Source organism: Panthera leo, chromosome B4, assembly GCF_018350215.1.
Source record: "Panthera leo isolate Ple1 chromosome B4, P.leo_Ple1_pat1.1, whole genome shotgun sequence".
Classification (NCBI taxonomy): Eukaryota; Metazoa; Chordata; class Mammalia; order Carnivora; family Felidae; genus Panthera; species Panthera leo.
This window is the reverse complement of record NC_056685.1, coordinates 54,941,290-54,956,128: the sequence shown is the minus strand read 5'-3', so window position 1 is coordinate 54,956,128 and position 14,839 is coordinate 54,941,290. Positions and strand designations below refer to the sequence as shown.

The window sequence follows — 14,839 nt, the reverse complement described above, 5'->3', positions numbered from 1 at the left end:
GTCTCTCTCTCTTTCTCTCTGTCATAAATAAATAAACTTAAAAATTAAAAAAAAGGGGGGTTGTGTCTATGGTTGTTACACAAAATTGTGAGTGGCACAAAAACATGAGGAGATATTTTTCCAGTATTCAAAGGCTAATGTCCACTCAGGGAAGAAGTCACTCATGTCACCGATGAAACTATGAAGTTCTGACATTTATCTCACGTCAGAACTACTACGTTCAGGCATTGAAACCATGTACTACGTTCAGTCAACAAAAGCATTTGGGAGTATTTAATCATCTAGAATTTATAATAAGGAGTACATTACATATATATTTAATAGACTTTATTCTTTAGAGAAGTTTTAGGTTCACAGCAAAGTTGAGCAGAAAGTACAGAAAGCTCCCATGTACTCCTTCCCTGGGAACATATGTAGCCTTCCCCACTATCAATATCTCCAACCACAATGGTATATCTGTTACAATTGGTGAACCTATATTGACACATTATTACCTACCAAGATCCATAGTTTACATTGTTTGTACCTTCTGTGAGTTTTGATAAATGTATGACATGTATCCATCATTACAAAATCATACAGAATAGTTTCACTGTCCTAAAAATCTTCTGTGCTCTGCCTATTCAACCCTGCCCCCATTTGAGCACTGATCTTTTTATTGTCTCCATAGTTTTGCCTTTTCCAGAATGTCATATAGTTGGAATCATACAATATTTAACCTTTTCAGATTGGCTTTTTTTCACTTAGTAATATACATTTTTTTCCATGTACATTTTTCTTCATTGCTTGCTAGCTCATTTCTTTTTAGTGCTGAAAAATATTCCATTGTCTGGATGTACTGCAGTTTATTTATTCACTCACCTATTAAAGGATATTTTAATGGCTCCCATGTTTTATCAATTATGAATAAAGCTGATACAAACATCTGTGTGTAGGTTTTTGTGTGTACATTTTTTTATTATTTGGAAATTGTATGCTATACATCTTTTATATCAGTAAAATGTGTAGTAAATTTATGTACAAATATATACTTATAATTTTATTTTTCATTCTTAAACATTTACCTGGACACCACTGCTTTAAAAGACCATGGTAAATACTTTGGACTTTACTCTGAGTGAAATGGGAAGCCACTGAAGGATTTTGAGCAGAGGAGGGGTTGGCATTTTTAAAGGTTCCCTCTAGTCTTGTATTGAGTAGACACCTTGCCAGAATAGAAACAGGGAGATGGATTAGGAGGTGATTACCTCGAGGTGAGAGAGGATTGTGATTTGGGTGAAGGCTTCTAGTCTGATCTAATTTAGATTAGATTCCTAGTATCTCTGTCTCTTAGCTCTGTTACTCTGGGCTAACTCATGCCTGGGGCAATGGAGAATGGCCTATTACATAGCTCTCCTCTTTCCTGCCTGAGGTAGGAGCAAATTGAGAAATAAGACAACAGTCAGCCACTAGAAAACAAAATAAAATCTTTATTGTTGGGATGCCTGGTTGGCTCAGTCGGTAGAGCATGTGATTCTTGATCTCAGGGTTGTAAGTTTGAGCCCCATGTTGGGTGTAGAGATTACTTGGAAATAAAGTCTTAAAACAATACCCTTATTGTTCAACAAAATCTGGGTTGAAGGATGTAGTTTAGCATGAGAACAAAAATGGGCACATTTTTCCTCCAATCTAGGCCTTGGAACCTGAGGGAAAGTAGGTCCACAGACTAGATACACAGAATGGAGAGAGAGAGAAAAGCACCCACACTTTTTTCTTTTTCTTTTTACTCCTCTCTCTCTCTCTCCCTGAATCTAGAACACAAGGATTCTACAGTATCAGAATACCAAACGGTAGATTTTTTGCTTTAATTTCTTCTATTCTTTTTTTCTCATTAGAATTTTCCCTTTTTTAGGTGATTTTGCACCCAGAGTTCCTATCCTCCACCAGCCCCTTATTACCCATGGATTATGAAGAGTTTGTTCGAGGTTGTCATCTAGGAGTTTTTCCTTCATACTATGAACCATGGGGTTATACTCCAGGTATATGGCTTGTATAGATTGGGGAATGTTTTAAATTTTATTAATATTTTATGCATATAGATATAATATTCAAAGCTGATATGTAACTCCACTAAGGTTAAATAATAATAATACATTATATTACAAAGAAAAAGAATGTTTTATAAAGATTACATGTTATTGAGTTATCTCTACCAGTCCCAACTATCCATGTAAAGGAGAAATTGACTACAAGTAAATTTAATATGAAAAACAATGGTCCAGCAAAAGTAGTCTCTAAAACTTATTTCAAAGTGGGTTTTTTAAAAATTAACAGATGTATTTAATTTTTAATAGGGAACACATTCACATAGTCAAAGAAATAAATAATATAAGAAGGTGTACAGTGAAAAGTTTTCTTCATACCCTTGTCATTCAAAAAAGAGGTACTTTTAAGATAAAATGCCAATTCAGTGGTAGGTATTATGACCAGTGACATCCTTCCATTCAGGCCCTTTTACCTCTTCATCCTCCTTTTGTTCTTTTCTCTCTAGTGGTGGGTTCTTGGATCCACTATCTGTTTTCCATTTTTGTCCCTTATGAGCATGGTTGTCATTGGTATCAAGAGCACTCAATTTGTGTTTGTACAGAAATGCGTATTAAAAAGGAAACAAGTACTTTACATATATGACAATGGAAAGAATGTAATACTAACTTTTCCTTCTCACATTGGCAATCAGAGATTTTCCTTTTTATTTAAATATAATTCCATTTAGAATTTTAAAAGAAAAGGTTCAGAAAATGTTTTTACAAATAATATATTTTGCTTTCTGATCTCAATGTCATCATTGCCCAACTGACAGGCGGCAGCAGTCAAGGTTAGGGAGATCATAGGTTGAATTATGTAGAGGAAGAATTTTTCTAATCTTTGTATTCTGATCCCAGAATTTCAATATAGCTTTTAAAATTCAATATAGGGGATACCTGGGTGGCACAGTCAGTTAAGTCTACGACTTTGGCTCAGGTCATGATCTTGCGGTTCGTGAGTTCAAGCCACACATCCAGCTCTCTGCTGTCACTACAAAGCCCACTTTGGATCCTCTGTCTCCCTCTCTCTCTGCCCTTCCCCCACTCGTTCTCTCTCTCTGTCTCTCTCTCTCTCTCAAATAAATAGACATCTAGAAGGAAAAAGAATAAAATTCTATATAAATAGGATCTTACTTTACAACAAGAGCAACATGAAGTCTCTGCATCTTTTGACATAAGGCCCTATTCTATCATTTTAAGTTCCACCAAGAATAATTTGCCAGCAGCTGTAAAAACATGAAAACTTTTGGGGGGAAATAGATAAAGGATTATCTCTTCCTGAAATATGGCACAGAAAAGCTATTGATCTAACTCCTCCAGCTATCACTCTTGTAGTTCTAAAAATTGTTATGGGTATCAGTTCACTTTTGTAAAGATGATATCTCCTTATGAAATGCCCGCATGTCATCTTAAATTGTTTATAATAGAGCATCTATCCTTTAAGATACATCAAATGCACATTTTACTGGTGGACTTAACATTTTGTTATTGACTTTTGTTCCTTTTATTTCTAGGAAGTAACATACTTTATTATCAAGGAAGTTTCAAAAATAAAGAAGCACAAAATCAAAGCATGAGTGACTGAGGGATATGGGAAGTCATTTATGTTGGGTAAAGAGAATGTTCTATAAATTACAGAGGACTTTCCACCAAATGTCATTTTATAGGACAAAGATAAACTTAACCCAAATGATAGAGGAGATACATCTCGTGTTTTAAGATAAAGTCCACCAAAGGTGTTATAAAAGATAAGTAGATAGGAAAAGAAGGTTGAGAAATACTCCATAGTGAATGAGTCATTCTCTGTTTTGAATTACCCAAAGAAAGTTGGCCACCCTTCACCTAACCTATAGTTACAGGAATAACAATATCTCTTCTGTGGTATAAGTTTGGTGTTAGCATGTTAGATAACTCTATTTGTTTTAGAATAACTTTTTATCTGATGCTAAGTTTAACATACTCCAGAAAGTATTCATTTAAGTCTGTGTTTTGTGTTTTGAGAAAATCTAATGAATATTAGCACATGCTCCATTAAATTCATTCAATGAACATATACTAAGGTTATGGGTACCTGGTATTTCAATACATGTGTGTTAATGAGTATTTAATAAAAATAAGGTTCAGTGAACTTGTGTGGAATTGTAGGCAAAATTCCTTATACATATATGCATAGGGATTTTTCTGGGAAGGAAGTCCAGGTTTGCATTAGATTCTTGTATGAGTCAATAATCCCTGTCTCATTTTCTCCTCCACCAATCCCTCTCCACCAAATTAGGAAACCACATCTCTCTAGAGGAAATACTTGCAGAGCAGAAGAGAAGGAAGGCCACTGTCTAAATTGTATTACTTCTTGAATAGTGGGGAAATCTTTTTTTTTAACCCCAAACTACCAGTCAACCAAGAGTAATTCCATAAACAAATGTAAATTCCTTGTTAAGAATGAAGACATCCTTGTGAGAAGTAACATTTCTTTTTCTAAAAACGTTTATTTATTCATTTTGAGAGAGAGAGAGAAAGAGAGGGTGTCTGCGAGTGGGGGAGGGACAGGGAGAGAGAGTTGTCAGTGCACACCCTGACATGGGCCTCTGTCCCAGGAACTGTGAGATCATATCCTGAGGCGCTCAACTGACTGAGCCACCCAGGCACCCTGAGAAGTAATACTTCTTTAAAAACAAACAAGAAAACAAACAAAACAAAACAAAACAAAACAAAACAAAACAAAACAAAAACCATATCTGCTATTTTATGAAAAACAGGTTTTGACTAGAAGGTGAGAGAGGACTAGGTTCAGTGACCACTTGGAAAAGGGGAGGGATCTGTGGCATGGCAGATTAATTTGATAGGAGGAGGTGCTCATGTCCAAAGTCTATTTACTGACACCACAAACTCACCACTTACTTTGAGACATGGCTTAGAATGGAGCAAAAAACAAAACCAGCTGGAATGAGAGAGGCAGTATAGAGTAGCAGTTCCAAACAAGAGCCCTGGAGCTGGGCGCCTGCCTTCAAATCCCAGCTCTACCCCATTCCCTGGCTTTATGACATTGGGCAAATTATTTAACCTCAATTTCTTCATCTGTAAGATGGAGATAATGACAGTCTCACTTCACATGGTTGTTGAGAAGATTAAATGAGTTAACACATGTAAAGAGCTCAGTACTGTGCCTGGTACAAAATAAACATCACTATCACTAGGCAGACTTGGGCTTTTGCCCCCTCTGCGTGCATTAGAGGATATAGGGACTGGCCTGAGGCCAAGCGTTTGTCTATTTCCCCGGCAGCTGAATGTACGGTGATGGGTATCCCCAGTGTGACAACCAACCTGTCCGGCTTTGGCTGTTTCATGCAGGAGCACGTGGCTGATCCTACTGCCTACGGTGGGTGAGGTTTTTCATCATTCACCCAACACAGGGAGAAGTGACCTCTAGCCAAACAAAGCACAGGGTCTTTATGGAGCCTAACTCTAAAGCTATCCTGATGATTAAAGTAATGTTTATACTTCTTGTTTAATTAAAAGTAGATTTAATTATGTGGTTCACAGATAACATAAAAATGCTGTTAATATTAAATATATGGTCCAAAAGACAAACCATAAAAGGCATGCTAAACTTGGACAAGTCTGGCCCTTTTATCTTTTTATTTTCTGAACTGGTTTGGCCCTTTACTATCTAGAAGTGACATTACAGTAACCATGGCCTTAGAGTATGTAGATTGGTCAGTGTCATTATTTTTTTTTTTTAATTTTTTTTTTTTAGCATTTATTTTTGAGACAGAGAGAGAGCATGAACAGGGGAGGGTCAGAGAAAGAGGGAGACACAGAATCTGAAACAGGCTCCAGGCTCTGAGCTGTCAGCACAGAGCCCGACGCGGGGCTCGAACCCACAGACTGTGAGATCATGACCTGAGCCGAAGTCGGACGCTCAACCGACTGAGCCACCCAGGCGCCCCAGTGTCATTATTTTAAGGGTCTGTGCCAAGTTAGCAAAATTCACTTAAATTGTTTAAGATGGCAGGAGAATTTGCATACCACTATCTCTGTGTCCATGTTGCCCAGCAGCAAGAAAGGGAGATGGGATAGATTGTCTGCCCACACATTGCCAATTTCCTGGTCTCCTACCCTTGCATTGTCACGGTTCTCTTTCCTCAGGCTACAGCTGTGGTTCTCAGCCAGTGGTGCATGGTGGGAACACCAAGGAGCCTAAAAAAAATCACTGACACCCAGGTCTCACCTGGTTAGTGAGCAGTCCTGGGGAGAATCCCTGATCCAGGGTTTTCCTCTGCTGCCAAATTTTTTAACAAGATCCATTGTGTTGGTTGTGTGTTGGTGACAGTGGTGAACCATTAGGAGGAGATCACAGGAGAAATACAGTCTTGGAAGGGGAAAGATGAAACAGGCAGTGGGGGCTGTCAGGGAGTGGGTAATGGATGTGGCGGTCTGAGATAGAATGTAAGGAATGGGAGAAGAAATATTCCAAGGTTAGCCCTACGTTTATCTGTGCTTTGGTTTTTGTGCCCCTCAGGCATTTACATTGTTGACAGGCGGTTCCAGTCTCCAGATGATTCCTGCAATCAGCTGACTCAGTTTCTCTATGGATTTTGCAAACAGTCCCGCCGCCAGAGAATTATTCAGAGAAACCGAACTGAGAGGCTCTCCGATCTTCTGGATTGGAGATACTTGGGCAGAGTAAGCAAGTCTGTGATCAAGAGAGCCACTTTAAAAATCCCACTGAACTATAAAAATCGAGATTCTTGTCATAATCTACAAAGTCAACTTAGTACCATCATTGTTAAAATCTCCACTAATGTTTTCACGTACTTTTTTACTTACTATAAACTCGCAAAGTCCTCACTTCAAATCTTCAGATTTAGTTTGAGCTTATAACAGCAAATCCGTCAGGAGCTAGCTGTGATCTTACCAGTTACTCTATTGTCAGTGCTTAACTTGATGCATTACAGGTATTGGTTCATGAATATGAGGAAAACATCTAAAGAAACATTTGTATCTTGTTTGGCTCTAAGCCATAACGTGACCATATGCCTCAAATACAGTGGGAATGGGAATAACTTTGTTTTTCAAATGACAAGTACAGAAAATACCTCCTTTCAATTATGCAATAGGTTTGTTAAGTACCCAGAGGTCTATATATCTTAGCACTGGATGATTTAATAAAGAATAAGTTGACTTTGCCTTCACATAATAGATCTGTTTAGATATCACTAAACTCTCCCTGAAAAATGATAGATGCTCCATTTGCAGACTGTCTACACATGCTAATGACAGTGCCTTACAATCCTGCGTGATTAATTGTACTGTCTGCATTTTGTAATAAAACCAGAATGATAAGGCTATTACAAGTTATGTTTCTTACCTAAGGTCTGAAGCAGAATTTAAGTCCAGTTTGTCTGATTATTCAGATCCCACCTTTTCCCCATGTTATACTGCTTTTCTATGGAATGAAGCCAGTGTTTTCAGTCCCCTTAGTGCTCAATTCAGAGTTTTCAGTAAGGTCAGTATGGCTTTTCCCTCCAACATATGTTTTAAGTTTATTTATCTATTAGAGAGAGAGAGAGAGAGAGAGAATCCCAAGCAGGCTCTGTGCTGTCAACGTGGAGCCCAATGCGGGACTTGAACCCATGAACTGTGAGATCATGACCTGAGCTGAAACCAAGAGTCTGATGCTCAACTGACTGAGCCATCCAGGTGCCCCTCTCTCCAACTTTTTGTGTATTTCTTTACCTATTCACTGGAAAATAATAAAACTATAAACTCATTTTTTTTCTGTTTTTAAATTTAGGGTGAATAGGTTTTACCACTTTATTTTTTTTTAATTTTTTTTAACGTTTTTATTTATTTTTGAGACAGAGAGAGAGCATGAACAGGGGAGGGGCAGAGAGAGAGGGAGACACAGAATCTGAAACAGGCTCCAGGCTCTGAGCAGTCAGCACAGAGCCCGACGCGGGGCTCGAACTCACGGACTGTGAGATCATGACCTGAGCCGAAGTCGGACGCTTAACCGACCAAGCCACCCAGGCGCCCCGGTTTTACCACTTTAAAAATGGATTTTATAACTAGGAGAATAAGATTTTACATAATAACTTGGTTACTGAAATATATAATTTTTTAAACCTGTGAATTGGTTTTCTATCACAGTATTATCAACATGCCAGGTACCTGACATTAAGCAGAGCTTTTCCAGATAAATTCCATATGGAACCTACATCACCACCAACGGTAAGTGTTTTATGTATTGTGGATTTGTTTTGAAAGCTAAATTTCTTATGTATGGTAAGTCCTACCAATACCTTTGAATTTAGAAGTAGTTAAATACACAAACTATTATACTTTTTTCATGATTTTGCCCTAAAGCAAAGAATAGAGGAACCAACAGATCAGACCAAGTCAAAGCCCTTGATTCAGAGTTAGCCTTATGCAGATGGGCAGACAGTCAACTAATTCATGTTGTTGGAGAAGCACCCCCACATTAAAACTCTCCCTGCTTTAGTGCTTGAAACTGCTTTGTTAGACCCCCATTCTCTTGAGAGTTATTGAGAAATGAACTGCCCTGCTTTCATAGCCAGTGAATTCGCTATCCAAGGAAATGTTGAGATACAGGTGACTACTTGGCAAGAGAAAGAGTGAATTCAGGAACCACAGGAGGATTTGGATTAGATGAGTATTCATGTACCAGTCAGCAGTGCCCCCGGGAGTCTTCTTCTGAAGTTCACTTAGATATCTATATTCATGAGACCAGCATAGGCTACTTGTCACCACATTCTCTTAGAAGGATATAAGATAGGAAACACAGCTTGAAGTAGGGCAGCATCAGACATTTCTCTTCAGTGGGATTCATCCTTACAGCAGTCTACATAGCAGTCCAAAAGTTACACTTCTTTGCCACCCTATCCACCAGGTAAAAGCTTAGGTGTAAAACAGATGAAACCTATATTATTAGGTATGAGATCTATCTTAGCTTAGTAGTTTTATGCCTCCCCCACCCCCCGCCCCCGCCCAGGAGCCAATATCCCACAGCTTCCATGATCTCCACAAAGAATATGTACAGTTATAAGAGTCATCAAATTCAGGGATTCCCCAAAGCTATAATCCTTGTCAAGTATTTATAAATCCTCTGAGTTCAGATGTAATCTCCCAGTCAGGAGTCACTTTTACCATAATCAATTTTGCTTAATAATACAACTTATGGTCTACCTTCATCAGGTCTCAAGGGAAATGGATCTAAAAAGTTAACCCAAGGTAGAATTTGCCCATATGGAACATGACAGGGTTTTTAAAACCCTTCAGAATACAGATTCCAACTCTCATGTTCATGATTTTAACAGGGTTAATTGTTTAGCTTATTTAGAGGCAGTCACTCTACTTGATGGTAATTCACCTATATTCATCCATTTATTCAAAGTATTCAATTAGTAAGTATTGAGCTCCTGCTTTGAGCCAGGTCCTAAATGCATGACTCAGCTCGTTTTTTCTTTTCTTTTTTATTGCTTTCAGGCAAAATATCTGAACCTTGCAGTGATTGTATAGGTATGACATGATAATAATGTGCACAAATAGTTGACATACAGAGTGACGAGGGCTGCAACTATTTTATACAGTTGTCCTCCCTGGTTAAGCATGTGTGCTCTTAAAGGGCAAGAATCTTGGTTTTCATCTTTGTTTCCTCAGTGACATTATGGTGCCAGACCCATAGCTGTGCTTAGCTCTTGTTTAACAAATGAGTTATCTGAGTGAATCTTAAGTAGAAGGGCAATTTGATTAAATCTAGTGATATTTACTCATTAACTGAACTAAAAGTAACTGGTGGAATTTCAGGGTAAACTAAGTGACCTGGCTTCCAGGACTCTTTCTAATGGTGGCTGTCCATGCATGTCCAGAATGCCCATATTCTGCAATTTCATTGAGCAAATCTGAAAAGTGACATAGAGACTGAGAATATCAGCAGCATAACATGACAGTTGATATTAAAGGATCTGGAGTGATCATAGCCCTGATACAAATTTTTGCTCTAACACAGGGTCATGCTGTGTGACCTTGGGCAAGTCATCTGACCTCTCTAATCCTCAGTTGTCTTCTGTATGTGGGAAAAACAAATTTATTGGTGTTGTTATTAGGAATAAGATAACATAGGTAGGTAGGTAGATAGATAGATGGCACCTGGCACATTTCAGTGCATAATAAAAGGAAGTTATTTATTTAATGAATCTCTCCTGAGCTTGCTGGTATCAGAATCAAAATAAATCAAAGATAATAGCTCATGAACAGACCATAAAAAATATCCAACTATGCTTTTTTATTAAATGCACATGCAAAGTGTTTACAGCATTGGAAAACTCAAGAAGTCATTATAGTGTTTGTGACTTATTTTTGTCTTTGGCAGACAGAAGGATTTAAATATCCCAGGCCTTCCTCAGTTCCACCTTCCCCTTCAGGGTCTCAGGTCTCTAGTCCTCAGAGCAGTGATGTGGAAGATGAAGAGGATGAGCGCTACAATGAGGAAGAGGAGGCTGAAAGGGATCGGTTAAATATCAAGTCGCCATTGTCTCTGGGCCGTGTTCCTCGTGGGAAGAAAAAGCTGCATGGTGAATACAAGAACTGAATTCCACACTTGTAGAACAGAACTAATGTAGTAAGAACATAGTAAGAATGATTACTTAAAGACATGAAAATGCTACAGATTTCATTTTCTTCTTCTAACTATTACAACAGGATTTATTCTCTGCCTCCAAAGGGGAGAAAATTAAGTGAATGGCAATTTTGTAATTTCTAATAAAGTCCAAGTTATTTTCCCCTACTCCTTTTTCCCCAGTAAATTTAGGCATGAGGAAGAGTGTTCATTAAAGGAGGAAGACTAGATGTGGGGTGTTGTTGTTGTTGTTGTTGTTTTAGGTAGGCTACAAATGTGGGACTTGAATTCACAACCTTGATATCAGGACCTGAGCTGAGATCAAGAGCCAGATAGATGCTTAACCAACTGAGTCACCCAGATGCTCTTAGAAATGTTTTTAAAATGGTTAATGTCAGCAATAAGAATTTTCATTTGCTAGTGTTTATTTTCAAGTGATCATCACCATAATCCTTTGCTTAGTATTTATACAGCTTCCATAACTACCAAACAAGCCTCCCAGTTTCCCCACAAAGGATCCTGATCTCAGCCCTGAATGTCCACTACAAACGTATTTTAATTAACTCAGTCTTTAGTGATTATTTCCATGTTTCACATGAGTCAGAACCATGAATTTCTATCTAGCTTTGTAGATAATCAAAATCCATAAGAAAACAAGTTACCTTAAATCCAGATCCTGATACCTATTCGTGCATATTTACAAGGTCACGTCTCAACTTAATGATGGGAAGATGTTACCATCTGTACTATGCCATCTGACTGAAACAATTTTTCTGTTCTTTAAAAGGAAAGCTTTTTCAAAAACTTGGTCAATCAATCAGTCTTCTATAAATGATGAATTGTTAAATCCAAATGAATTAATATGTCAATATCAACATATCAATTAAGCTTTCATTGATGTCTTGTAAATAAGACATTTAATAAGATAACTTGTAGAAAGCACCTACTATGAAATAGTGCCTTGTAAAGGATAACATTTAAAACTGTCTTTTAAAAAATTAGCAAAAAGAAAATGTAGAGTCTACTTAATTATAATAAGAACAATGTTTCTAAACACATCCATGATGTGCTTATGGACATTGTTGAGTGATTATAAACATATCTTTGTTTTACATGTAATTAAACCTAAGAGCTCCTGGGTGGCTGTCCGTTGAGTGTCCAACTCATGGTTTTGGCTCATGTCATGATCTCACGGTTTGTGGGATCAAGGCCTATGTTGGGCTTTGCGCTGAGCACAGAGCTTGTTTAGGACTCTCTTTCTCTCTCTATCTCTGCCCCTCTCCCACTCTGTCTCTTCTGCCCCTCTCCCACTCTGTCTCTCTCAATATAAATTTAAAAACTTTAAAAACATTATTAAATGTAATTACTTCTAAATAGGCAAAAAAAAAAAAAAAAAAAGAAAGAAAAAAAGAAACCACCTTCATTCTTGGATTATTTTTTTTTTTCCCACAACTTGAGTATTGTTACATTTAGATCACAGTGAAAACCTTGGTTGGCATATCAGTTGACCTAGATCTGCAGAGCTTTTAAAAAAGTTTTAGTCTGTTCAGTGTGGGATTGTCGATGGCAACAAGGGAAGAGTAACAATGACCGTGGTGGGTCTGGGTCGAATGGCTCAGGACTAGGGGAAAACTATAATCTAGCTCTCCACTGCTTGCCCCATTGATGAGAACAAAGGCAAGAAAAATGCAGTTTATGTTAAATCTCCTTACAGCCTGCAGCCCACTGATAGATGCAGGGCATGACATGCCTCAAGGGGTTCACGGCTGCCTTAATGCCTTAATGTTTATATTTCATTAAAGACTAAAAGCAACCTTATCTTGACAATAGCTAAATCTTCAACGTCCTGCAAGACCCTGCTTTCAGCATACAAAAATTTCTTGGAAACTTATGTTACCTCTACCCCACCCCCCCTCCACAAACCTAAAATATAGAATCAGTCATCCCTTGTATTTGTAGATACAGCTCTTTCTGCCCATGGGTCCTGTCCCCATGCTATAATAAAATCACCTTTTTGCACCAAAACTATCTCAGAAATTCTTTCTTAGCTGTTCGCTCTCAAACTGAAACTTCAAATCGCATCACTATTGTTAAGAAAAAGTAGATGAATGGTGGATATATGCCATAAATCAGGTCACAATGGAAGATGATTGCAAACTCACCTCATTTAGGGCCCAGGAGAAAGGGAAATAAATTACCTAAAGCCTAATCCTTGAAATATGCCCTGTGCATGCCAAATTAACCCAACATCTGCAGAGCAGTTTGCAAAGGTCTGCACAGGGAGTCAGAAAATAGGAGATGGATTTGTATTATAATGTAGATATTCACTTGCTGAAGTGCCAGAAAGATCTCATGATAAAAAGGGGTTTCAGTGTTACAATAACAATGAAAATATATTCCTAGTAAGGGGGCACAATACGTCTATTCAAATGATACCCTTTGTTGGTAACTGGTTAGTCTATTGTTATTGAAAGCATGAAATTTCCTCCATAAAATAGCTTCTTAATAAAACATTTTAAAATTCAAGTGCTTTTTTTTCTGAATGCAAGAATAGTTCTCTGATTAGAAAGGAGTACAAATGATAGAGCACATGGAAATAAACTGACTTGCAAACACCTATTTTTTTTAATGTTTATTTGAGCGAGAAGGTGTGCACACACATGCGCGTGTGCACACACACACACACACACACACACACACACACACGAGTGGAGGAGGGGAAGAGAGAGGGAGAGAGACAGAGAGAGAGAGTCCCAAGCAGGCTCTGTACTGTCAGCACAGAGCCTGACACGGGGCTGGATCCACGACCCTGGGATCATGACTGAACTGAAATCAAGAATCAGACACTTAACTGATGGAGCCACCCAGCGCCCCAGCCAGTGCAAAGCCAGGCATGTTTCTACCCTGGACTCCGTCCTCTATTCAGACAGCTGCTGCCACTGGACTCCATCCCCTTGCTCCAGTCATTTACTGTCCTTTCCCCAAGACTGACAAAGCCAGGTGAAGAGCAACAAATAGGGCTATTGGTAGGTGACTCTGTTTCTAGCATAGTGCCTTATAAACAGTTGTTGCACAAATGAATGGTCTTATTGGGAGAAACAGAAGTGCAAGAAAATGGGTGTTTTTCAAGAATGTATGTCTTCATAAGTTGGAGCACAGGAACCATAGAAAATAGTGTGTGCCTGATCAGCCATCAAGACATGTTTCATGCATTGCACCACCCTTCCTTCCATGTCAAGAGTTAGGGTGCACAGAGCTGGTTTTATATATACTGATGAGACTAGAACATGTGACAAGTGCTCTGCTAATAGTTTCCCACAAGGAGGACTCAGGAGAGGAACTGGTCAAGGTACTTGGAGAGGTCCAAAGGGTGAAGATACACTTCTATGAAGACATGTGAGGGATACAAAGAAGAGGTCACATTAGAAATAAACTCTTACTAATGGAATTTATAGTCCAGTAACAGGAAACCAACAGGTGACATCCCCACTTCCCTTTCTCCTGGCACTGAAGCAAAATAATGTAACTTATTTTGATTATCCAATCAAGGTTGATAGGATACAGATGTTTATTTCTCATAACCAGATAAAGGGGAAATGCTAGTTGGAGGCTGGTTTTAACATGCCAGGGCCTCTGCCGTCCCTCTCCTCATGGGATCATTATGGTGCTGTTGGGGGAGAGGAGGCACCCACTGGGGAAACCCAGGGGAAAAAAGAGTAATTGAGAGCCCATGCTGGAGGCCAGATGGCAAAAGGTGAGAAAGGATACAGAAGCAAACAGGGAAGAGCAGTGGACACTGTCCTGTCCAGTGGGAGCTGTCCACCTGAAGGAAGTGGTATTCTAGGACATGGATGTGACTTGCAGGCAGGTATTTCCCAAGTTTAAAATATAAGCCATATAATGTGAACATTTTTTGTTCATTTCAGTTTTGAAAAATATAGAAATAAAGAGAACTGCAAAATATCCCAAGACAGACAGAATGTTATAGCAGCTGGGCAGAGGGGCCTGTATGCAACTACTATGTTAATCAGCACATCTGTATGGCAGAACAACATTCAAGGAATTCAGGCGCCTATAATATACTTAGTATTCTATACAATATTAATAGTATTATAATATAACACTATTATTTTAATAG

At 38.4% G+C, this 14,839-nt stretch overlaps 1 protein-coding gene across 2 annotated transcripts in view; it reads left to right on the top strand.

The window, feature by feature from the left end:
• Positions 1-10,920, top strand: part of GYS2 (glycogen synthase 2) — a 55,866-nt gene extending 44,946 nt beyond the window's left edge. For both annotated transcript variants that reach the window (XM_042948446.1, XM_042948447.1), the window contains 5 exons: positions 1,892-2,018; positions 5,344-5,439; positions 6,583-6,746; positions 8,214-8,294; positions 10,456-10,920. In XM_042948446.1, coding sequence (XP_042804380.1) covers positions 1,892-2,018; positions 5,344-5,439; positions 6,583-6,746; positions 8,214-8,294; positions 10,456-10,674 — 687 coding nt within the window. In that variant the 3' untranslated portion in view covers positions 10,675-10,920. The remainder of the gene's footprint in view (positions 1-1,891; positions 2,019-5,343; positions 5,440-6,582; positions 6,747-8,213; positions 8,295-10,455) is intronic.
• The last annotated feature ends 3,919 nt before the right edge of the window (positions 10,921-14,839 follow it).